General features: G+C 28.0%; 1 protein-coding gene across 1 annotated transcript in view; it reads left to right on the plus strand.

The window, feature by feature from the left end:
* LOC129968562 (protein crumbs-like) overlaps positions 1-25058 on the plus strand; it is a 90636-nt gene extending 65578 nt beyond the window's left edge. Inside the window, exons 6-22 of the mRNA XM_056082574.1 lie at positions 360-713; positions 1686-1863; positions 3431-3557; positions 4376-4526; positions 5413-5740; positions 6570-7121; positions 7690-9011; positions 10334-10659; positions 11659-11880; positions 12142-12323; positions 13799-13911; positions 14426-15200; positions 15997-16120; positions 16257-16331; positions 19453-19711; positions 21240-21514; positions 22956-25058. Of these exons, the coding sequence (XP_055938549.1) occupies positions 360-713; positions 1686-1863; positions 3431-3557; positions 4376-4526; positions 5413-5740; positions 6570-7121; positions 7690-9011; positions 10334-10659; positions 11659-11880; positions 12142-12323; positions 13799-13911; positions 14426-15200; positions 15997-16120; positions 16257-16331; positions 19453-19711; positions 21240-21514; positions 22956-23177 (5585 nt within the window). The 3' untranslated portion in view covers positions 23178-25058. The remainder of the gene's footprint in view (positions 1-359; positions 714-1685; positions 1864-3430; positions 3558-4375; positions 4527-5412; positions 5741-6569; positions 7122-7689; positions 9012-10333; positions 10660-11658; positions 11881-12141; positions 12324-13798; positions 13912-14425; positions 15201-15996; positions 16121-16256; positions 16332-19452; positions 19712-21239; positions 21515-22955) is intronic.
* Positions 25059-25716: the final 658 nt, after the last annotated feature.

Consider the following 25716-nt stretch of genomic DNA (forward strand, 5'->3'; position numbering starts at 1 on the left):
AAATTGAGATGCTAATGATGCATTTTTAACTTCTTATTATGTTTTGGAGAAACATGATATATGAAAATATAGTTGTGAAAATTATTTTAGATTTAAACCAAAATGTGTCCACGTAAACTTCATACTCCAAAGTTTTGTATTATAATCTTCTATATGTATTACTACCTCTTCTATTGATGTTACATTTTGTCCTGATATTTTTTCCTATCACTCCTTATTGCTTCCTTTAACAGAAAATTAATTTCATTCTTCAATTTGAATTTCATAATGTCTCTGTAGATATTTATATCCTAAATATGGTGCTTCAAAAACTGTATACTAAAAATGATTTACTAATATTTATTTTCATGTTTTCGCAGGTTATAGGGGTCACAACTGTGAAGAAAATATTAATGAATGTGAGGAGAGTAATCCATGTTATACTGGAAGTCAGTGCTTTGATAGATATGGGGACTACATGTGCAACTGTCCTCCTGGATTTGGAGGCAAGAATTGTGATCAAGAAGTAAATGAATGCGATTCTTCTCCTTGTCAGAATCAAGGTACCTGCAGAGACAATTTGAATGGGTATTTATGTCACTGCGTTGTTGGATTTGCTGGAATAAATTGTGAAGAAAATATTGATGACTGCAATGGAGTCTCCTGTCCTATAAACAGCCACTGTGTGGATGGTGTGAATTCATTTTCATGCGTTTGTGATCCGGGATATTCAGGTTTGAATTTTTTTAAACATTTGAGTTAGCAAATCTATAATTGTTTATGCATAATTTTCATTCATTAAGTTTTTGAAAGTTTTCAAACTATATAATTTTAAATAATAAAACAGAAGTATTATTATTATACAGAGTAGTAATAACATGGTTTTGACAAATTATGTCATTCTCAATTTTTTATAAGTTATAGGATGATCATGAATCAAAATTGGCTAGATTTGAATTTTATTTTGGTTCTCCATTATATAAAGGTATATTAGGGACTTAAAGTAGCAGAAAAATGCACCAGAATGAATGCAATGGTTTTTAATCATATCTCATTGACCTGCTCTGTTATTATTTTTCTTCTTCTCAGCAAATACTCTCGTCTTTCCGAGTAGGAAAATTTGTCTCCAACACATTAGAGCCTTGTTGTATTATCAGAAGGTTAATATTAGTTGTTTAATATTTGCAAAATCATACTCTTTTATGGAACTTAATGCAGATTTTGTATTCTCTAAAAGTTTTTGTGAGTTATTTATTTTTAGAATGCAAATATGTGAATTAAAATTGCTATAATTATCATGAATGTTCAGTTATTCTCAAATCAATGAGCAGTTCCTGAATTTTGTATTAATAGCAAGCTTTTTAATGGGTCTATTCATAAATGAATTGCTAAATCTTATATTGGTTATCACCAGACTTTCTGATTCTTGTCTTAGTATAGATCTATTATTCTCACTTTCGTGACAATTTTGTGCTAATGATAAAAAAGCTATATGATAAATTGATTTTTCCGAAGTTTAACTGTTTAATGTTTGAAAGTTTATCTGCTTAATATGCTTTGATTTGGTTTTGAATCTAGAATAATTAAAAACAAGCAATACTTACTATGTGTTAGTTTTTGTATTCAGATAAAGCTTTCATTTTTAAAACAGTTTTGTTTTTAAAATTTTCCGAACCATGAAACTATAACTTAATGCGTATACACAGGAGCTGTTCCTCACTGTCAGGAGATAGATGAATGTGCCCAAGTTCCTTGCCTCAATGGAGGAACTTGCCAGGACCTCTTGAATGGATTTGAATGCACATGCAGAAATGGATTTGTCGGCAAACACTGTGAAATCAATATAGATGAATGTGAATCCAACCCTTGTCAAAATGGAGCCACGTATGTAGTTTGATATTTTACTTCTTAATTTTAACAAATATTATGTAAAAAGCTGTTTTTATTGAAATGTTTTAAATTGTTGTGTAAATTTTTCTTGATTAAAAATATTTGTCAAGAAAATATTTTCTGATTAGACAAAAAAAAAGTTTTAAATATTTCTATATTTTTTTTACCTAATTTCCAACAATATATTAAGTATTGTTCTGAAATTCAATCAATAAGAGCTAAAGAAGTGAGAAAGTATTATAATCGACAAACAGTTTTATTAAACTTGGGCTTTTGATGAATTTCCATATTTTAGACATTCCTGGATTCAGGAACACATTTTTAAAAAATGTATTTGTTACAAGCATAACGCAAACACCTTTAGAGCTAGACAGAGGAAATTTGGTAAATAGTTTTTACACCAAATTTGTAGATTTTTATCAAATTTTAAGGAAAATCTATTAAAAATCTATCTTTCCAGTTTTTTGAATATAAAATTACACTTTAACCCCAAAATGGAGAGAGCTATATTAATAGAATTCAGTACACAAATTTAGTGTCTATATTGTAAACATCTATGAAATTTTGAGCCAAATCCAATAAAGTGTTGAATATCTGTTAGTTTATACTTTCAGAAGCTTGTAAGCTCAATAATTCTAAAATGCAATGACTTAAATATATCAAATTTGATATGTAATTATTCTAGATAATTATTTGGCACAGATCTGTAATTGCAGATCTGTGTCAAAATTTTTTTCTCCATCGGTTGAAAAGAACATGTCAGAAATAAAATTTCGATTTTTAAGTACTGTTCGTTTTAGTATTCTGAGATGACCACTTTTCGACGATTCTATCTCATTAAGGGAAGAGACGCGGAAGGATGAGCACATTTCTGAAATTCTTCGTCAATCTTTGACCTTGATTTTCACTCTATTAAATACTTTTTTATTGTATTGTTAAATGTAAACATCTCCTCATTTCATCATTCCTCTCACCCCTATTTTAACGAATTAAGCCCATCCTAACGCATAGGTTTTAGAATTCGTTGACAAACAATACTATTAACTTCATGCTAGGGATTATTTGTCAGAAAATCTCCAAGGATCACACAATAAATTTATTGAAAATGCTTCATTCACACCAACGATCAAACTATTGTTCTACAAGGCTAAGCAAGATATAGTCTGTCTTACCTTAAAATCTATAATTTTTTGCAGGGGATTGAGAGTATGCGAGAAAGTTTTGAGGAGACCATTCCTCCTGATTAATAATTCTATAGTGTTATGGGACTCTAGAAAGTTCATGTACACAATCAATAGAATTTGAATGAAACAATTAAAATAACTCAGCTTTAATGTCAGACAATTTGGCAGAATCATGAAATGAAGTTGTATGTAAATAATTTATAACCAATATTGTTGGCAAATCAGCTTGTTTCCCGAGGTGGCTGATACAAAATAATTCAAAACAAGAAAAAAAATTAAGAATTGAGTTCTATTAATTTAAAATATTTTTTCTACATCATTATTTTAACATAATCCCTTTCTTTTGCATGTTTTTCAATTACATAATTTTCTTCCAGGTGTGTAGATGGTGCAGGAGCTTATACATGTGACTGTGTGCTTGGATATACTGGAATCAACTGTGAAACTGATATAAATGATTGTGATCCTAGTCCATGTAAAAACAGTGCAAATTGTACTGATATGGTAAAGTTACCCTTTTTTTTATTAATTGAATAGATTGTCTTAAAAAAGATTTTTTTAAAACTTATCTTTTCTTTAAACTGTATAAATATCAGCATGTGAAGTTTCTTATGCTAGAATAATGCTTGCTAATGAATTTTCTCTATAACAGATAATTTAAAAATATTTTTATTAATTTTTTTATTGTTATTTGGGTACTGGATGATATGAATATAGGTCTGAATAAAAATGTATTGACCAACTCTTGGAATTTTTTTGAAAAAATTTCAGACTTTTATTATCAAAAATTGGAAATATTTGCGTGCTGTTGAGAATCATTTCTAACAATTTTTTACGGTTAAACAAAAGAAAATGCATAAATATTGAGAAATTTTTACCTATATTTACGAATTATACCATCATCAAATCTTTGACTGTTTGTAAAAGTATTGTTAATTATTTTATTTTTCTCTTATTCAAATTCTTTACCAATTCCATTTTTGGAAGTAATTATTTAATTATAATGAATTGATATATCTTAATTATTTTTATATCCTAAGAATTTTATGTTTTATTTGGAATGTTATGAATATGGCTGAAGAGCTACTACTATTCATTATCCTTTTAAATTGAGTTTTAAAATCCTGGCATTCATTTTTTAATTCCTGCATGAATAATACTTGTTTTAAGTGTATCGACAAAATTTGTCATCCTTTTTTATTTTTGTTGTGGAATGATTTTTAAATTACCTTTTGCATGCTGTATTGTATCCCCAGCGTCAAAAGGCATGGTTTTTTTCATTATGGTGTTGTTTTATGCATGCTCTTTGTTACATAACTTAGGTAAACGACTACCTCTGTCAGTGCTTACCTGGCTGGGAGGGCAAAAATTGCTCTGAAAATATCAATGAATGTCTATCTCAACCCTGCATGCATGGCCAGTGTATTGATTCCTTGAACAATTTCACATGTAGTTGTGATCCTGGATATTCTGGTAAGAAATGAAATATCTGAAACTAATGGTTGGGTTGTATCTATTACCTGACCTATTTTACTTTTATAGCTAGTAAAAGTTTATAAAGTTTAGAATTAAATAAGTAATTTTTCATTTTTGTGTTTAAAAAAATGTTTAAAAAATTAATCACTATTTGTTGCATATTGGAGATAAATATGTGGATATATATGTAGTATTGAATAATCTTTATTTGTACAGTAATAATTATTGATTTCGATTTTGAATTTCTTATAATGTCTTCTTATTTTATTTACATATTATTAATATATGATATTGCATAAAATGTGAGGAAATTAAAGTAAGACATTTTTAAATAAAGGTAGCTTTTATTAGATGCATAAAAAGAAGCATTCACTTTTAAATGAACTGTTGTCATCTTTACGTATTTCTGAACCAAAAAAGATGGAAGCAACATGGGACATGGTGGGTGCAGTGATTGCAATTCAACAATATCAGCTTTTGTGGATGGTCTCCAAAAAACATACCATTTTGAACGGGTTAATGAAATTTCCTATATGCAACTTAAGAAGAAAAAAAAAATTTAATCAAGAACATGCACATGATAAAAATCACTCAATTAAAAAAAAATTTGAACATTATCTGGATTCAATTTAAAATTTTGTATTTTATCTAAACTTGATCCAGAATTTTGAGAAAGACCAATATGAACTAGAGTGCAAATAAATCTGAGAGCTTTCATCTGTTTTTGTGCCTATGACTTTTTAATTTACTGTTTAGTCTGTTAATTATTTTACCATGCAATTGTTCCAAGTAATTTTCAAAATTAGGAGATTTTTTTTAACTATTATTTTATTATAATGTTAGAAATAGACAAAAATGAAATCTTAAAATATTTTGCTTCCAGGTGCGATTTGCGATGTTAACATCAATGAGTGTGATTCTAGTCCCTGTTTCAATGGTGGAACTTGCACTGATCTTATCAATGACTTTTCTTGTGAATGTCCTGAAAATTTTATGGGCAAAAATTGTGAGGATGTGTACAACGCCTGTGGTTCCTCTCCATGCCGCAATGGTGGCACATGCCAAACAACTATTCCATCTCACGAATTCAGCTGTAGTTGTCCTGAAGGTTTCTTAGGAAGTACATGTGAAGTAGACATAAATGATTGTGAAGGAGTAATATGCCCTACTGGAAAAATATGTGTTGATTTGCAGAATTCTTATGAATGTCGGTGAGTATTCTAAATGAAGCATTAATTTGTAATTGAGGATCACTTAAAAAATAATCACATGCTGGTTCCCTATGCATGCTTATTGTTTACACAAGTCATTTTATGTAAGTGTTAATGTTAATGAGAGTTTTTATTTAATAAGAAAAACATTCATTTTTTCACCATGATCTGCTTTAAAATCGTTAAACTGCAGGAGTATCATAGTACAATCTCATCTGTAAGAATGGAAGACTGTAATTTGAGAACGAATTCCCTGGAAGTTCTGCTGCAAATAATAACATGGTGTTGATTAAATATATCTGGTCAAATACTTTATTGTTAGTGTAGAAATTTAGAAATGAAAGTAACATCCTCCCCATCGAGTTTCAAAATTATAAAATTCATTTCATAATAATCCTTATGTATCTTCAAAAATGTCATATTAGTCAAACTTAACTGCTTAAAATTTTCTTTTAAACTTTAGTAAATAATTGAGTTAATATATAATCATGTGCACATGAACTTGCTATGAATTTCCAAGCATAATCCATTATGTTGGTAGCTAGTGTAAAGATATTAATCTTTTTTTCAAATTAAAATTCACTTGCTTTTCTATTTATATTGGACCATACATTTATTTATTACTGGAGAGTGTGATATGAAAAAGAATGTCTTATAAGAAGATCTCTAAATAACCAAGTTAATTCATTTTATTATAAAATTTTATAGACTAGAATGAGCCACTATCCAGAAATATACCCTTTCATTTGTTTTTAAGAAGATGCTTCATAAATATTACCACCTATTTCTATTACATACCTCTAACTTATTAACCTATTTCTTCCTATAGATGCCCTGCTGGATTTTCTGGTGAAGACTGCTCCATCAACATTGATGAGTGTAGCAGTAATCCTTGTGTTAATGGAACGTGTGTAGATGGTATTGGAGCTTTTGCTTGCCACTGTCCTAAAGGCCTGACAGGGAAGCTCTGTGAATCGGATATTGATGAGTGCCAGGACTCTCCCTGCCAACATGGTATCTGCCAGAATATGTTTGGAACCTATCTCTGCTACTGTACTCCAGGGTATACTGGAACACACTGTGATATCGAATTTAATGAATGCCTCTCCAGTCCATGTCAGAATGGTGCCACTTGTAATGATCTTGTTAATAACTATAGCTGCACGTGTGTCCCAGGATTTGCTGGCCGAAACTGTGAGATTGATATTAATGAATGTGACTCAAATCCTTGCCTGAATGGTGCTACTTGTAGTGATCAAATTAATCGATATGAATGTACCTGCATCCCAGGATTCTCTGGAAAAAATTGTGAAGTCAATATTGATGAATGTGCATCTCAACCTTGTCAGAATGGTGGAAAGTGTGTAGATATGATTAATGAGTAAGTTATTTTTGGATCTTCAAGTTTTAAATAACATCTTAGGCAAAAGATATTTCATGATTAAGTTGTAAATTTTTAAAAATCTACAAAATCCTTTTTTAATTAACAAGTTTGTGTAGTTTCCATTTGTCATTTTCTGTATCTTATATTATCTTTTATTTTTAGTCTTTGTCTTTTTGAATGAAGTTGTACCTTTTCTGCTTACTAGAATAATATTTTTTTCCTAATATCAATTAACAATCTTTTCCTATTCTTTATGCATATTGATTTAACGTTCATGAAATATTTTCAAAATTTAAATTAAATTGGTTGTTATAATTTTTACTTAAAAATAAATTTCATGCATTTGCATAATTTTTGACAAAGGAACCAACTTCTTCTGTTCAGAATTCAATTTATAAATTTATGACTGTTTTTAAAGTTTATAAAATGATAGGCAGAGTTATAATATAGAATTTCATTATTTTATAAGTATATTGTTAGCTATCATACTCATTTGTTTTGAAAACAAATAAAAGCAGAATTTTTGTTTACTCTTCCATGCTAAATTTTTATTTTGAATTTGCAGATTTGTCTGTAACTGTACAGACACTGGCTTTTCTGGTACCTTCTGTGAAACCAACATTAACGACTGTGATCCTAATCCTTGTCAGAATGGGGCATCTTGTGAAGATATGATCAAAGACTACCATTGCCAGTGCTATGATGGTTATAATGGAAAGAACTGTGAACATGATATCGATGAATGTGCCACCTCCCCATGCTTAAATAGTGCTCTTTGTTTAGAGAATTCAAATAAAACTCTCTATGAAATGAACTATCTTGGCTTCTTTCCATCTTTCTCATATGAAATGGCCAGTGGCTTTCGTTGCATTTGTGCATCAGGCTTCACTGGTGAAAACTGTGAAACAAATATAGATGATTGTGAACTCAATGATTGTAGACATGGTATATGTATTGATGCTATAAATGATTATTATTGTGCTTGTCATCTTGGATATGAAGGAATGCATTGTGAAAGAGAGATAAATGAGTGTGATACTTTTGAACCTTGTAAGAATGGAGCTACCTGTATTGATCAAATAGCTGACTACAAATGTGAATGTTTGCCTGACTTTGGTGGAAAGAACTGCCAGACTAAATTAATTGGGTGTTTTAATGTTCAGTGCCTTAATGGAGCAACATGTATTCCATTACTTAATGATAGAGAGGAACATATCCATAAGTGCCTATGCCCTGAAGGTTTCCATGGAATGTCCTGTGAAATTGCCACAACTGTTTCATTTGATACCGGCGATTCTTTGGCTGTAACTCGATACAATGACTTGCTGGACACTTTTAACTTGGAGTTTCAATTTCGCACTACTCTTCCTAGTGGTATCATCAGTACTGGCTATATCTCAAATAACATGTTGCAGTATATTCTCTATCTTTTGAATGGAGTGATTAAAGTCGACTTATATACTGGCACTAATCATATTGCTCAACTCTTTTCTAAAAGTGGTCAGAATGATGCATTGTGGAAGACTGTCAAATTAGGGTTCGAGCCTAATGAAGTATCTTTAAATGTATCCGGTTGGGCTCTCCAAAAACGTCTCAACTTCTCCTCTTTAAATTTCACTGTTCAGTTTGGCTCAATTAGTAACATGGCTGTAAACTTTGACCAGAACCTCAAAATACCTGATTTCATTGGCTGCATTCAAGATATATACATGAATGGTGATATTATAATTCCTAATGACAACTGCATTCTGCATGGTGCAAAGGAAGGTTGTTACCGGGAAGAGCAGTGTGAAGGCAATCCCTGTCACAATGGTTTCTGTAAAGATAATTGGCTCAGTTATGAATGTGTTTGTTCGCGACCTTTCTTTGGTACAACTTGTCAATATAGTAAGTAGTTCTAATGTATTAATACTATTTTTAAGATAATTAGAGTTCATAGACATTATATTTGTTTTATAAAACTGTTTATTAGCTTATTAAAATAATTAATCACCTGTAATGTTCTATTATATCCATTTAAAAGAACATTTTAAATAGGACTGAAAAAATTGAATATTAAAAATAACTACTGAATGCCAAAATAGAAATTATGCATAGTTCTTCACACATTATCAATATTTTTTATATTTTTGATGCAAGAAAAACAGAAATAAAATGAATAAATTTGCAATTTAGATCACTAGAGGAATTTAATGTTTATTTCAAGAAAATAAATCTCATTAGTTTTCCTTCATAATTCAAGAATTATTTGATGAGATCATCAACTTAAAAGTTAAAATGATGTGAATTTTTCTTAATAATTCTCTGAGTGATTTTACTTTTACATCAACAAGGCACAATTGCATCCAACTGTAAAATTGATATAAAATGTTACCTGAAAGGAAATGACAGCAATAAGTTATAAAGTAATGTGAAATTACGTTTAACTCAATTTACTGTGTAATTTGCTTTACTTGGTACTTATAAATAATTTAATTGAAAGCCCTTCCTCATGTTTAAAAGTAACTTTTCTTCTATCTTGCATTCATCTTTTCCCTTTTCGGTATAACATAGTTTCTTAGATTAATAAAGAAGCATAATTTTTTTCTTCTTTATGCTTATTTCTTTTATGATTATCACTTGCTCTGTATAATGATCAATATCATTTTTCAGTGATAACAAATAAGAATCTTCAATCAAACATAAAAAATGAAAACATGATTAAAATTATATGATAAAAATTTATATTATTTAGGATCTAAATTATGGATCTTTTCTGTGTTGTAATATATTATTTGATTTAAAAAGCTATGCAAAGGCATTTATACTTAAAGTAAAACTTAAAAAATTCTGACAGTCATTGATGATCCAAAATTACTTTGTAATTATGAATGTTTTCCTAATTAATTAAAAGTAAATATAAATTGCCTGAAATTCATGAATTAAAATTATGATATTCAAAGTGGTAATAACTCTTTGAAAAGTGTTTAAAATTCACCCATGAATCTTTTTCCATTTGGAATGTGGAATTAAAGATTTGCTAAATCAGTAGTTAATTAGCATTATAGGAAGAAAAAAAAAGAAAGAAACAATCTAAGACAGTTAAAGTGTTTTTCATTGAATTTATGTGATGAGAAGAAGAATTTTAAAAGTGTGGATAAATTATATTTTTATATATTGATTACTTATATTGTTGAAGTATAGTGAAATAATGATGATTTATTTTATAGGTTATGATGCTGCCACATTTGGCTATCAGAATCAGAACAGCAGAGCAGAATTGTTACTGTCTGAGGAAGCAAAAATATCTCTAAATTCTGAAATGGAGTTGTCTCTTTTTGCTCGTACTAGAAATGAATCTGGACTTCTGTTCTATTTGGGACCAGTTCTTGGAACTCCCAGTAATTGCACTTCACAGGGTATGCACAATGATACATTCCTACTTGCTCAATTAGTTTCTGGAAAACTGCAAGTTTTACTGAAGCAACAAAATGGAGATATCACAGAAATAACACATGATGGAAAATTGGATGATGGCAATAATTATTATATTCAGGTATGTTTTATATAAAAACTGTAGAAACATTTGGTTTCTTCCATTATTAAATGAATTCTAACTTGATATGATACTCTATGGTGAGAAAGGCTTTAAACTTTCTTATTTAACTTACAATTGCTTTAACTAAAGATTTTAATTAAAATTCTTCCTTAATACAAACTGGAAAATGTCAATTAGAAAAAATAAATTTCAGTACAGATGAATTTTATTTACCATACAATAATAAAATATGTGTTATCAATTCACTTGATATGCAGATAGTTGAAATATTGTTTATAGTCTTGGATTTATGTATATCATAAATATCTTTTTATATCTATTTTTGGAATTTGTATATTTTAAATATTATCTTTTTATCTGCTTTCTTCTTAGTTCACTATAGTAGTTGGTATAGTTTGTCTTACATCAAATTATTTTGAAATTGGTTTGTGAAGGTAGCATTTTAGAGATTTTATTGTATGCAATCTAGCAAACATATTGTTGTTTAATATGCAATACCATCTATTTCAATTTTCAAAAATTAAGCTAAGAAAAAAAAAGGAATTTTTTTATAACTTAATTCTTCTTTTTCTTTACATCAGATGTGAACATGAAACCATATATTCATGCATAATGCAAAAAGAATGTCAGAAATATTCATTATTCATTTTTAAAAATATAGTTTCTTTTTTTTTTACATCATTTTAGAAATAGAGATATATATATACAAGTTCAATATATATCTCAATTTCTAAACAACAATATCTTATTTAATGTAATAATGTTATAATAATTCTATAACAGCAGATTTTTTCCCCCTCATCTTAATATTTAATTTCCCCCTCCTCCCCTTTAATGAAATTATGGGTATATTTTTTTGTTTCAGAAGTTGATGAACTAAATGTTAATTTTCTTTTTGCTACTAGAAAGTTCATATCTACATAATGAATTATACAGTAATTTATTGATTTTTTTTCTTTTCTTCAAATGTAATAATAGTCTTTACTTTCTTTTCAGGTTAATTCAAATAGTTCTTTATTGACTCTGAAAGTAAATGACACAGTTCTAAGTAAATCCATATCATCCTCCTCAGTTTGCAAGGAAGCACTATATATTGCAGATTTACCTTTACAACGCCGTCAAAAGAGGCAGATACAACCTCAACGTTTCACCGATAAAATTGACATCCTTTTATTAGATAACATCTCTTTTTTCAAAGGTGTTATCCAGGATTTCCGAGTAAGTGGATAAATATGGCTATCATAAGCTAATTTTTAAATTCTAAATTTTTCAAAAAAAATTAATATAGTTTTTAAGAGAATAATTATACTATAAGTTAATTATAATTATATTATAAGTTATTATAGATTCTAAAAGAATCTATAATAACTTAGTAAATTTAGATGAGAGTAATAGCTACTTATTTCCTTTGATTTTTATATGCTATGATAGGATTTAAGACTTATGTTGTACCTTGCTAATATTTTTTTTATGTTTTAGGTCAATGATGAGGAAGTTGTATTTTATGAGTTGGCTACTCAGGATGAAGGCTTTCCCAAAGTGTTTGGTAAAGCTATTTTATCGCCTTCTGTTCAGAGAGGAGTAGTGAGCAATGATCCATGTAATACCATCTATCCATGTCTTCATGGATCCGAATGCCAAGATGTGTGGAACGAATATATGTGAGTAATGTATTCATTATCAAATAAGAATATATATATTCAAAGTCAGATATGTTTCCTATAGAGTATTGAAGCATTTCGTGTTTTGAGGAATATATATTTTAAATTATCTCTCCATTTTTACAAATTTTTTTATTTCATTATATGTCTTAATTAGCATGATAATTAGGCATGAAGTGGAGCCAAAACATACATCCAGCACTGCTTTGTTTATTTATTTTGCACTTAAAATAAAAATTCCTTATCCTCAAAAATTTGATTGCTATTTCTTGATTTACTTGCTAACAATAGTGTGAAAGGGTTAAAAACATTCAAGTTACAAATATTTAAATAAATTTTATGGCCAATGATAATAATTTTAATTATAATAATAATTTATAATTATGATGTATTAGTGGGTCTAACATAAGAGTTGTTTCATACTAAGATTAATTTTTTTTGAAATATTAGAAGGGAGTCTTAAATCAATGTTAACCAAATCTGGCTGCATTTTGCTCCTTTGTAATACCAAATTCACCAGTAGTATTCTGCTGAAAAGTTTGGGGAAATGTATCATTTTCAGTACAATAATATTTATTGCAAATCTGTTATTTTTCTGCATTATTTTGGTTTGTCCTTTCAGCAAATGCTCAACATATGACTGAGATAGTAGGTCAATTGCCAACTTGTCAGATCCATGTCATACTTGCTTAATGTCGTAACTTTATTTTGAAGATTTTTAAATTAACATGTATGTGGCTTTCATTTTGTGAACTGCAGAATGCATTATGATAATCTGTCATTAAAAAAATATAATAATAACTGCAAATTATACATTGCTTTATTGTTGATAATTTTTTTTATTTAACAGTTTGGACTTTTAGATAAAATATATTTTTAAATTTATTTATGAATATTAATGTGATCTGCTTACTTTCCCTATCAGTTGCACCATTCTATCCTACCTCCTTCCTTCAATAATACCAGATTGGGGCATTCTGGCATTGCACAATTTTACTGTTGATGATAATGTTTATTGACCAGCATAATATATGTTAATTGTAATATATATAATGAGCAAAAAATCCTTCAAAACTCTACAAGGTTTACCATTAGAACTGGATCAATCATATTTGGTGCATAGTTATTTCTAGGTAGTTGGTAGTTCTCATTGTCAAAGGGTTTTGCAAAGTAATTAGATTTTTAAAAAATTAAAAATTATTAAATAGAATTAACCAGTTTCTATCATAATTGTTCAATAATTTTAATAGAAAAAAAATACTAGAAATAAAATAGAAATATTTTTGCACAAAAAAGTAAGCTTATCCGTAGTGCCAATTCAAATTATGGTTTAAATCTCTTTTAAAAAAATTTCCACTATTGATATATACCTTAAAATCCTGCTATTTAGTCAAATTTTTAATATTTCAGTTTTCATATTTTTGTATTGTTTAAAGAAAATTTTGCCTTATAACTAATGATTTGTTGTTATTTAGTTGTATTTGCCCTGAAGACTACCGAGGCAAGAATTGTGAAGAAAGAAAGCCATGTGCTGATAATAAGTGTCCAACTGATTCAGAATGCCGAAATCTTAAAATAGGCTATGAATGTAAGTTATTGCTTATATTTTTATGTATCTTTCTAATATCTATTATTACTGTGAATTTGTTAGTAATTGATATGCCCAATAACAAGCTATTTTTCTCAATTAATTTTTAATGAATTAAAATTGAAACATGATTCACTGATTTTTTTTATTTCAAAATATTTTGTTCATATAGCTGAATAATTCCTTGTAAAAGATAACACTTTCTACCTTTCAGATTTTAAAGTTTTAATTTATTTTTAAATATGGCATACATATATACATATACTTTAATTATATAAAATATATTTCTGAAATATATGCCTATAATTAGGATAATTAGTGTAAAGTTTATGTATTAATAATTTTCCTGATGTATAAGCTATTTATTTTTAATATATTTAGAGAGAGAGAAGAAAATTTAATGAAAATACTGCTCATTCCAATAGCTTTGATGATGACTCAAGCAAAACTAATAAATCCTGCGCTTTTTTTTCTGTTAAGATCTTTTTTAATGAATTTTCTTTTTAAAATCTAGGTGTTGCAAGTGCTGCTTTTGATGGAAAGCAAAGTGGAGTTCATTACCAAATCCAAAATACTGATCATACCTTCATGAATATCAGCTTTTCTTTCCGTTCAAATAATAGTGGCACTATCCTTTGGATAGACAACAATCCTATATCAGAATCTGACCACTTCCTGCATGTAGAAATGGTTTCTCACACTTTAGAAGTGAAATGGGATTTAGGCCCATCACGAGAGAATGAAGCATTTCATAAGACTGTCAGCCAAAAGATTGAAACACAGCGTGGTGATTGGCATCAGGTGCAACTTTGGTTTGATGGCAACCTGGTTCATCTGAAAGTTTCAGGAAATTCAGACAACCTCTCTGAAGATAATTATTCTATTGGGCTCAGTGAGCTTTTGAATGGTGGAGCTAATGTTTACGTTGGATATAAACCAGGACAATCGTCCAGGTTCAAAGGGTGTCTTAATGATGTCCGAATTGGTGGTGTCCTTCTATCCTTTTTTGATAGTACTCTTTTCCCAAGCTCTGGGAATCCATTCCAAATTATCAGCAAGGATGTGGAGATTGGATGCAAATTATGCTGGGATGATGACTGTAAACATGGAAGTTGCTTGAACCGTACTGACTCTTATGATTGTAATTGCTATGATGGCTATGAAGGTCAATACTGTGATGTTGATATGTGTGTTACCAATAACCCATGCATTAATGGTGGAATGTGTTCACATGATGATATGCTGGTAAAGTTGATGTGTACTTGCCCTAAAGGATTTACTGGTGCAACGTAAGTGTATTTTTAAATCACTTCTATTATTCACTATAGTAGTTCCTGCAATATCATATTTAAGGAATTAAATTACATATATTATATGTATACTGGGCTCTAATCATTGCCTAATATATTTAAATCATCTGAAATTGGATATACTTTTAATTGTTTTAATGGCATAAATGATTATATTTTATATTTTGTTAATAAATGTATTACTGGAAAAAATTACAAAATATAAATTTTCTTTGTCTTAGTTTTTTTTTTTTTTTGTATTTAGGTCTTATCATATTCAGTAATAATTTACTTAATATAATTAATAACATTTTGAACAAAAAAAAATTCCAACAAAGTTAACAAAATTATGAAGTTTTAAATATCATTGTTCCATCAAATATTTAATCATGACTTTCATCCATTGTTAAATATCAAAGAAAATTCTGTTTATTATCTGCATAATTTACATGATGTGAAAACAAAGTTACAATGCTGTAAAAAATGTTGTGCTCTTAATTTCAGCATTTTAATGTTATGGGTCTTGTTGCCATTAAAAAGATGTATACTTACTCTAATGCATAGTAAAAGCTGTTAAAATAACATCTTTAATGTTTGTAAGATTTTAATTTTAAAAAATACTTTATTGAGGGATGAAAATCATCAAGTTATACATAAGAGGTCTAATTGAAATGAAGTTCAACCAGTATTCTCAGAAAATGAACTGGTTACTAAAAGCAGCTAATATTGTAAAAAAATTAGCCTTATTTGATAATAAAAAAATTATACTGTATTAAATCAACCATTTGTTTTCCAGTTGCAATGAAGTTGACCTATGTGAACACACTCCTTGTGCAAATGGGGGCACTTGTTCTCAGAGTAATAATATAACAACTTGCACTTGTCCACCATTTTATGAGGGGAAATCATGTGATAAGTCTGTAAGTATCTATTCAAGATTTTTCAAATTTTATGCCACATCATTATGTTTTAAGCTATTTTCTTCTGTAGTTTTAGTTATTAATTTTTAATATTTGATTAATATTTTTACATTAATCTTGTTTCTTTTATTTTTAGACAATAAGAACTTGCAATGATGTTGATTGTGTGCATGGAACTTGTTTAAATATTGATCTCAATGAAACAGTGAAGGTAAGGAAAAAAGATTACTTTAACATATTGCATGCAAGTACATTTTGCAGATTTACACATGTAGTGGGCTCTCCTGTTCAAAATTGCTGAATACATACTTTTTATATGACCTGTCCTCTACCAATAAATTACTAAAAACGTAAAAATATATTTCCCAACATGTATTGCATTAATAGCTGTTTTAAAATTATTTTTTGTTTATAAAAATATTTTATGTATCTGTTAAATTTCCATAGAATTTCATAAACATATTCTTTCAAAATTCATAATAAAACAAATGAAATTTTTGTGTTGATAATTGTATCTGATTTATTGCTTGTAAAATGTGCAGTTTTCTTCAGTTACATTTTTTTTTTTTTTTTTTCATTTTTATCAGAATTTTATAACTTTTTGACAGATTTTTTACTTGTTAATATTTTATAATGTAAGCATAAAAATGGATTTTTGTAGATTCTTTCCTGTTTTATTAATTTGTGGATAACTATAACACTATTTTAAATTTAATTCACAAAATTCTTGTTATAACTAGATATTGATTTTACTTAAGAATAAAAATCATTATAATGAAAATTTTGTTTGAATTATAAAAGATGGCTCATTTTGAATGTTTTACTGAAAAAATATTCCCATTTTTAAAATAGTCATTAGTGTCATACTTTTTATTATAAGTTTTATCTAAGAAAAAATTTCATAATACTTTAATCATTTTGTTCATATTAAAGGTTTATTCTAAATACGAAATCACTTTAATGATGAAAACACAACATTTTAATAACAAAGATACAACTTTTATATTAGAATAGAATGCAATCAAAAATGAATTTGAATATATGAATTGTCAATTCTCTACTGCAAACGTAACTAAGTGATGTATAAAAGTAAAACAATTATAATAATTTGTACAACTACTGCATATAACATAAAATAATTAATTTTTAAAATATGCAGGTCTAGAATTTTTCTGTAATATTTTGCCTAAGCAGCCTTATTTTACTGTCCATTTTAGAAATTATTCCCTACTTAATTTCATTATTTGCCAATTTTAAGTTAAGTTTTAAACATGAAGCAAGTAACTTAACTAACAAGTTAATTAACTTTAAAAAAAATTTTAAGAAATTTTAGTTTTACCAAAGTTATGCTTTACATGTATGCAGACTTTTATTTCTACTGAATCTGCTTGTGGCTGAAATATCCACATCTGTATTGGTAAGATGTTGAAATTTGAAAAAGGATAATAATGTTATCTTTGTAATATATTACGATAGCCAGCTAATTCTCTGGGAATATTGATTGTATGATTTAATTAAAACTCATATGCATAAAAATAATGTTCTTGATATTCTCAAGAAAATATTTTAAAGCATCGAATTTCAACTGATATTAAAACCATGATATTTTAATAGCCTTACACCTGTTTAGTGCTGTAAAGAAATCTGTTTGCCAAAAATTATGCTAAAGATTTTTTTTTTTTAATTTTCAAAATTCTTAAAAAAATTGAATGTCAGTTAAGTTGTTATCATTCAAAGTACATTTTTTTAATTTTTAAAATGGTATAAAAATCAGTTTGGTGCAATTATAATATTAGGTATCATGAAAATCGGTCTTAATTTTTAGAATTCTAAATAACATATATATAGTATATAAAATCACTCAGAACTATACATTCCCATCCTCCTAATTAAAATTTTAAAAAATATGCTACATTTATACTCTGTTTCACCCTAACTTGGCAGTATGGTAAAAGGTAGAAAATGTGACGCTCTGCGTTGGGAAAGAGTTCCCCATGAATTCCGACTTTAAAATAATTAAAATGCGCGGAAATTTATCAAATAATATCATAAATTACAGAAATCCTTTTTTGATCAGTATGTATTTAAAATTATTCTCAAGTTAGAAGTGCTTATCTGTTAAGTATTGTGTAAATAAAGCGAACGAATAAAACTAAAAGATTGACATAATGAATTCCACTTTGGCGAGGACCGGTCTTCAAGGTCAAATATTTGGCGCGCTTTTCTTTTAAGTTTCCGCCAACTCAGCTTCATTCAGTTCGCAACCGTTATCATCTTTCGTACTTCTTTATTCTCGCTTTTTTACCAGCTGGTATTTTTGATGCTATTAATCACATTAGTAGTTATTAGTTTTGATTGTTGAATATTTATTCGATTCGTCATTTTTATTCACTTCTAAAATATCTGAAAAATAGAAAGTGTTATCATCGACTAAGCTGTGCACACCGTCAAGACGAGTGAAACCAACAAAAAGTGAAGCATGCAGAAACATATTAAATGTTTATTCTCGACTCCGAGAAAACCCTCAAGATTCTATCAGTCAAATCGTCGATTAAGTTTCGCACCTTACAGTTGTTTCGCAATGAACAGTTTTCTTTTTGAAAAAAAATTAAAGACATCCAGTCCTTTAAGTACCCCTAGAAAAAAACGTCCTGCCTCAGTAATGATTTTACATTATCCTATATTTGACGAAAAATCTATGCATTTTTTCGTAGAAATGAGATTCCAACATTAGATAAAGTTTTAAAAGATGTGAACGATGATACAGATATCTTTTCGAAAAACATTAGCCGAACTACGCTTTACAGAATATTGAAAGATTTAGGGTTTTTTTTTGAGAAACGATGAAACGAAATGAAATAACATTAATGATTTATTAAAATAATGTATCAATAATATTGAAAAAATAATGAAAATAAGGAAACAATTAATTCTCCGAAAAAGTGATAATATAATAAAGTAAATAAATATTTACTATTTGGCGAAAAATTTGCGAGATAAAGTTTCGCCAGCGATCTGCATTTCTAGTAACTTTGTACTTTAAAGTAACCCAGTTCCCCTGACAACGACTGCGATTCGGCTGGCCTAGAATATACACTACTGTCAAGTTAGGGTGAAACAGAATATAGTAACTTTAGTCCGAACAAATAGTTTATAATATAGAATTCCAACGCACACATTCTCTTTTATTATTAGTAGAAATAATTAACTCTAAATCATAATCATTTCTCTCAGTATAGATGTATTTTTGAAATAGAATGCAGTTTTGATTTAGTTTCAAAGTTCTTTGATGTAATCATTTTTTCTCATTTAGATATTTTTTATGTTTTCAGTTCAAATGCCTTTGCTTTGATGGATATGAGGGAGAATTTTGTGATTCTGTTATCGACTACTGTATTAACAATCCGTGCCAAAACGGAGGAACCTGTGACATGATAATAGAACCAGAATCAGCCGTTTACCATTGCTATTGTCCAAGTGGTTTCACTGGAGATAATTGTCAGCAGAATGTCAATGAATGCGAAAATGATCCTTGTGACCATGGGCTATGTGTGGATCTAATTGGTCATTATAGATGTGATTGCTATCCAGGTAAATTTTTGAGTGAAATAATTTTTTTTTTCTGCAGAGGGCTAATGTAGCTGCATTAATTAATTTAAAAATCAAACTAATAATAAAAGTTAATTTGGAGCATAAAAATAGATGCAGTGGCATGATGCTAAATCTTTATTTGGGAAAAGAAAGATTTCCTGGATCATTAATATATTGTTCTCAATATACATGAAACCTCTAGAAAATTCCATTTCTCATCTCGCCAGACTACAAAAAACTGGCAACTGCTTTGTAATTCAGTGGCATTAATGATTAAGCTATTTAATGTGGTAAAGATAGTGACTTCAATGATTTGGACTTTTAAATATTATGCTTCATGCTGTATTGTGATTGGGTTTCAAATTATAGAAACATACTTCTTCGCATATTTAAATTTTTGATTTTTTACTGTGGTTTAAATTTTTTTAATCCTAGAAAATCTGCAGCAATACGGCAATACAGATGTGGATTTTAAATTTACATATTTGAAGTACTATTTTAGGCACCTTATGAATTACAGTATTTTTTTTTCTTTGCAAAGAATCCAGAGGAAAGAGAGAGAGTGAGAATTGACAGATTCTGATAATATTTGTTGAAAATATATGGGAGAAATATGATTTTCTAAAATATACGAATTTATTATTCAAAACTCTTGATTCTAAGAGGAGGATAAATTTATATTGACAGAAAGGATCAAATCATTAATTTGTGAAGTATCTTCTATTATATATTTTTTGTTGGCATCATCTTAAAAATTATTCATCTTATATATGTTTGGAAATTTTTCTCTTATCTATCACTGCAGATCATAAGTCTATAACAATAGTTTTGTATAGTTTTAATGTGAGCTTTAATAAATAAAAACAGTGACAGGTTTTAAGGAAGTTTAAGTATGAATAAGATGGGAAAACATAATTTTCTTTTGTATCTATGTAATTTTTAATGATTTTTCTTTTTCCTGTAAGAAACAGAAAAATATGATGTTATAGAAAATTAATTTATTAGAATTCACATTTAAATGTTGTAAAATAATGTTTTATGCAATAGCCAAATTTCTCATTTGATTAAAGTATCAGAGAACTTTTCAAAATCTGAAGCTGAAAAGTAAGTGAGATAATTGCTGTGTAATTATAAAATCAGCTTTTGGAGACATGTCACTCAGATTTACACTGTTGGTGAATATGTTATTTTCAAAATGAAAAGTGATATTGTTATGTATCATGCTTAAATTGAGATAAAATAGGAGGCATGATTTACCCATTGAAAAGGTTTTCATTTAATTTCATTCACAATGCAAATGCATATTTACTAAATAGTTTGCAAATGGCTCGTTGAATCATATTCATTTCAAAATATCAACAGAGAGATTTACTTTTTTCTTAATTAAAGTTAATTTGAACTACAGAAAGAAGAACAAATAAACAAAAAGATTAGTTTCAAGGAGGGGATGAGGCATTACATCACTGTTATTTGTAGATTCGCTTTTGTTTGTATAAAAATGTAATTCATTATTAACATTGTTTCTTAGGTTACAAAGGAGACTTCTGTTCTGATCAAATTCGTAATTGTACTGATGTTGAAAATGTTTGCTACAATGGAACTTGCAAAGATGCTCCAGGAGGCTATAAATGTGATTGTGAAGAAAATTTCCTCGGCACGCATTGTAGCATTTTGAATGAATGTCATCCTTCCAAATGCAACAACCAGGGAGACTGTGAGCCTATGTATGATGAGAATGAACTTTCATTCATCCATACCTGTAAATGTAATGAAGGCTTCACTGGCCATGATTGCACTAAAGAGGTTTGTAATCTCAAAATTTTCCATATCTACATATATTCTTAATTGTGCTAATTTTTGGTACGCTAAGTTATTGATTTTATATTTGTAATGATATCTCTTAATATAATTTAATTTTCTATTGTTTTATCTTAAATTAGTCAATATTGCTTTATTCTGAAATTTTCTGTTATTTTCTCATCCAAATCCCATATTTTTTAATTTAATTATTTCTAATACTTGTTCTCAAAAGTGAATGACTAATACAGTTCTTAAAATTCAAAGGCAGAGATAAAAATCCCTAATGCTTACAATATTTGTTCCAAAGATACCCAAGATTTTCTTTTCTTGAATTAATACATATCAAGGAAATCCCTATTAGAATCTTTTAGTAATAAGCGCTGAGGAGGAAAAGTCCTCATACTTTTCTCTCATGTCCTGATGTCAACAGATGTATTCCACTTTTATCTCCTTGAATAAATCATGTCCTCCTGTGAAAAAATAAAGTTAATTCCAATTTTTTTTTCTTTAACTAACATCTGCAAAAATATGTTACTTATATATAATGTGTGATTAAATAACAAAAAATATGTGAATTTAAGCACCTAATTTTAAAAAGGAACATTGATAAATATTTCCTTTCCTTGATTGTTTAAAAAAAACTTTGGGAATTTGCAAAAACACATACAGTTTAAAACTTTTTATAAGATCACTTCAACAATGTTTATTAAAAATGTTACATTCTAATGTTTTCATAATAAAAAATCAGAAACTTTATTGTGTAGGATAGAGACTATATAACTTATATGGTATTCACATGATAAGAATAATGCTGTGATTTCTAGAACATTCAAACATTTATATTAATTGGAGAAAATATTTGAATCTTAACCAAACATAATATATTGAACACTATATAAATGATTCATTTTTATTTCTTTAATTGAAGTAATTCTAGGAAATAATCTAACCTATATTTTTGTTAAGATTTCTTTTAAGTCTCATGGTGAACAGGATACCAAATAAGAAAGCAGGAAAGAGAGTACTAGAGAAAGTATTCCGATTTTATAAAATATTGTAAGGACATTGCAACATTTTGGGGAAAATATTTGGAGGGAGGGGAATATAGACTGGTGAATTTGAAATTAAAATTACAGTGAAGCCGTACTTTGAGTGTTTAAGAAATTGTTTTTAGAACATAGAATAATTAGAAATTATTGCATAAATATATTTAATTTTGTTTATTGAACCAATTAACATGTTCATCCTTTATGGATAAGAGATAATTTTGTGAATATTCATCACCAGTACATATTATGCATTATCTCTATCTTTCACATAAGTTTTTACATTATATATAAATGAGGCTGATAAGAAAGAGAATGAATATTTGATGCCTATATCCTATCTCAAAAGTCTATGATAGTATTGCATGTTTTTTATAACAATTTTATTTCTTTTGCAGCTTGTTCGAGGTGGAGATGACAATCTCATTTTAATCATCCTTATCCCAGTCATGTCCTTGTTCATCCTATGCCTATTAATTGGCTCCATTATATTCCTGAGGATAGCTAAGAAGAAACGAGCCACAAGAGGAACTTACAGTCCTAGCCGACAAGAAATGTTTGGGTCCCGTGTTGAAATGAATCATGTTATGAAACCACCACCTGAAGAAAGACTCATCTAAAAAACTTGCAATGTGTTTTACCCCAAATAATTTTTTCAAAGAACTGTTCACATAGATGTAAAAGTTAAGGCTTTAAAAATTTATTTTTGACTCAGGTTGTACAAACTTTCTAAATATTTAAATTTTAGGCATAGATGTAAATATTTTTAATTTGACAAAAAAAATTATGTATGAATTTATCTTTTTTAAAATAATCTTAAGAAATTTAAGAAGTAATGTTCAAGGCATCATTTTTAAATAATTTGGTATTTAGTTAATTGGAATCATGCATTGCATTTTCACATATTTTCCTGTATATAGTAACTTCATGTGTATTTATTTTATCATAAGTGGTATCTTAATTCAGTTGCAGAAACAAAATGTGTGTCTGAGTTGTTTTTTTATGTGAGGTACTGTGCTGAAAGGGTGAAATAAGTATGATAGTTATTTTTTTAATGTATAGATAATTCCACTTTTAGGATGCCATGTAAAATATTTAAACAGTTGGGAGGTTTTAAGTAGTTTTAACTCATTCTAAAACAACTGAAAGACATCTTATTTTTTAATTAATTTTAGAGTATTTTCACTTTTATAAAAAATTTTATTAGTAAGCCATGTAATCTTTATATTGCTTTTCAATGTATTAAATAAAATTAAAATTAGTTTTTTTTTGTATTGTAACCAATATTTTTTAATGAATTTTTTAATTCTTAAGAATATGAACCTTTTTTTAATACTCAGTTTCATTGAATTTTATTTAACTCATTAATGCATTATATTTTATCAGAATGCTGTTGTAAAATGCAGAATATTTTTTTTTATTTTTAATTATATATAATATTAAATGGTTTTTAGAACTTTATAAAATTGGAAAAAGCTGCATTTAAAAAATATCATTAAAATACAATGAAATGAAAAAAAATTCTTATATGGATTGTGATTCCATGTTTTATATGAAAATAATAATTAAAGATTGCCAAGGGCATTGCTTGTAAATATATTATTGCGTGTTTTTCAATCTGTATAAGCACTCACACATTCCTTTATTGAGTATTTAACTCTCTGCAATGTGAATTGTAATTTAAGTTGGGGAAAAATCGTTCTTTCTTTATATTTCTCAAATAATACTCAAAAGATATTTGCATGAAATGTTAAATATTCTCCACCAACTTATATATCAAGCATTCCGTCCTTTGAATGTGATTATTTTTAAAGTATTTCAAGTATATTCAATAACATGAAGTATTATTTTTATAAATATATTCAAATATATATCACTAATGAGAAATGTTAACACTTCTTTTATGAGGAGAGTCATTATATGACTGCTTTTAGTGAAAAATGTTTTAAATTCTAATGGAAAAACTTCAATGCTTTTCGAGCTTTGCTAATTGATATTTTATAAATACATGTATGAATATTTTCTCATAAAATAAATGTATACATGTTTTGTGAAAGTTTTTGCACTATTAAGCTTTTTTTTATAGAACTTTTTTTGGTAAACTGTTGCAATCTTATTTTTGGTAAATATGTTACAATATATGTTTTGTAATGTAAGAAAAAAAATATCATGAAAGGGCATCACACTTCTAAAAAGAAACTATATTGCTTTTGCTTCTACAATAAAAATATTTTTATGGTTGTACAATTCTTAATTTATGATGCTGAATTAAGAAACTCTATAAAAGGCACTTTTGCACTTTTAAATGTAAGTATTTATTATTGTATGTTGTGTGTTTGGACACTTTTGTAATGAATTATTTGTAAAAAATATTAACACATTGATTGTGATAATCAGTTTCCGTCCCTTGTACATTCCATGTTGAAAAGTCTGTTAACATGTCTGTCCCATTTGATCTGTATAGTTTATTGATTAAATGAATAAAATTTTATATTGAACATGTAAAATGTCATATTTATTGTAGTTATTTATAAATTATAGTAGAACAGTTGATTGAATTCTTCTCTAATTTTTATCAAGATCACATAATGACACTGATAAAGTTATTTAAAATTGCAGTTGGTCAGTAATCAACATTAATTGCTGTAACAAACAGTTATGTTATTGGGACATATGCCCTAACCTCAATTTTAACGCAAAGTGAGATGTTTGCAGATTTTATTTCGAGTCCTACCACATATGCTCCTAAACTTACAATTGCCATTTATGCATAATAGATCAGTGAAAAATGTATGTTTGGTGTTTTTGTTGCACTTGTTATAGCCAAGAAAATGAGTTAAAAACTGCAGTCATTTTCCACCATATCGGAAACTTGTGAACAATTCAACTCTTTTTGCAGATCATCAAAACTTCAAATTTGCATAAGTCTCACCACAACTCCCCCCACTATACAGATTTTTACAGAACTCCAGAATACAGATTTTTCAGAGATTTTCTGCATTGAAGTCATGGGAGTTACAAATTTTGTAATTTTAAGTGCAGATTAATCCTAATATGCAGTTGATAAATTAAAAAAAAATACTTAAATGTTACAATGTACATAAGAGCTTCTATATCTCTTTGAGATTTTTTTCCCATTATCAATATTCATATACATCT

Source organism: Argiope bruennichi, chromosome 5 (genome assembly GCF_947563725.1).
Source record: "Argiope bruennichi chromosome 5, qqArgBrue1.1, whole genome shotgun sequence".
In the NCBI taxonomy this organism is placed as follows: domain Eukaryota; kingdom Metazoa; phylum Arthropoda; class Arachnida; order Araneae; family Araneidae; genus Argiope; species Argiope bruennichi.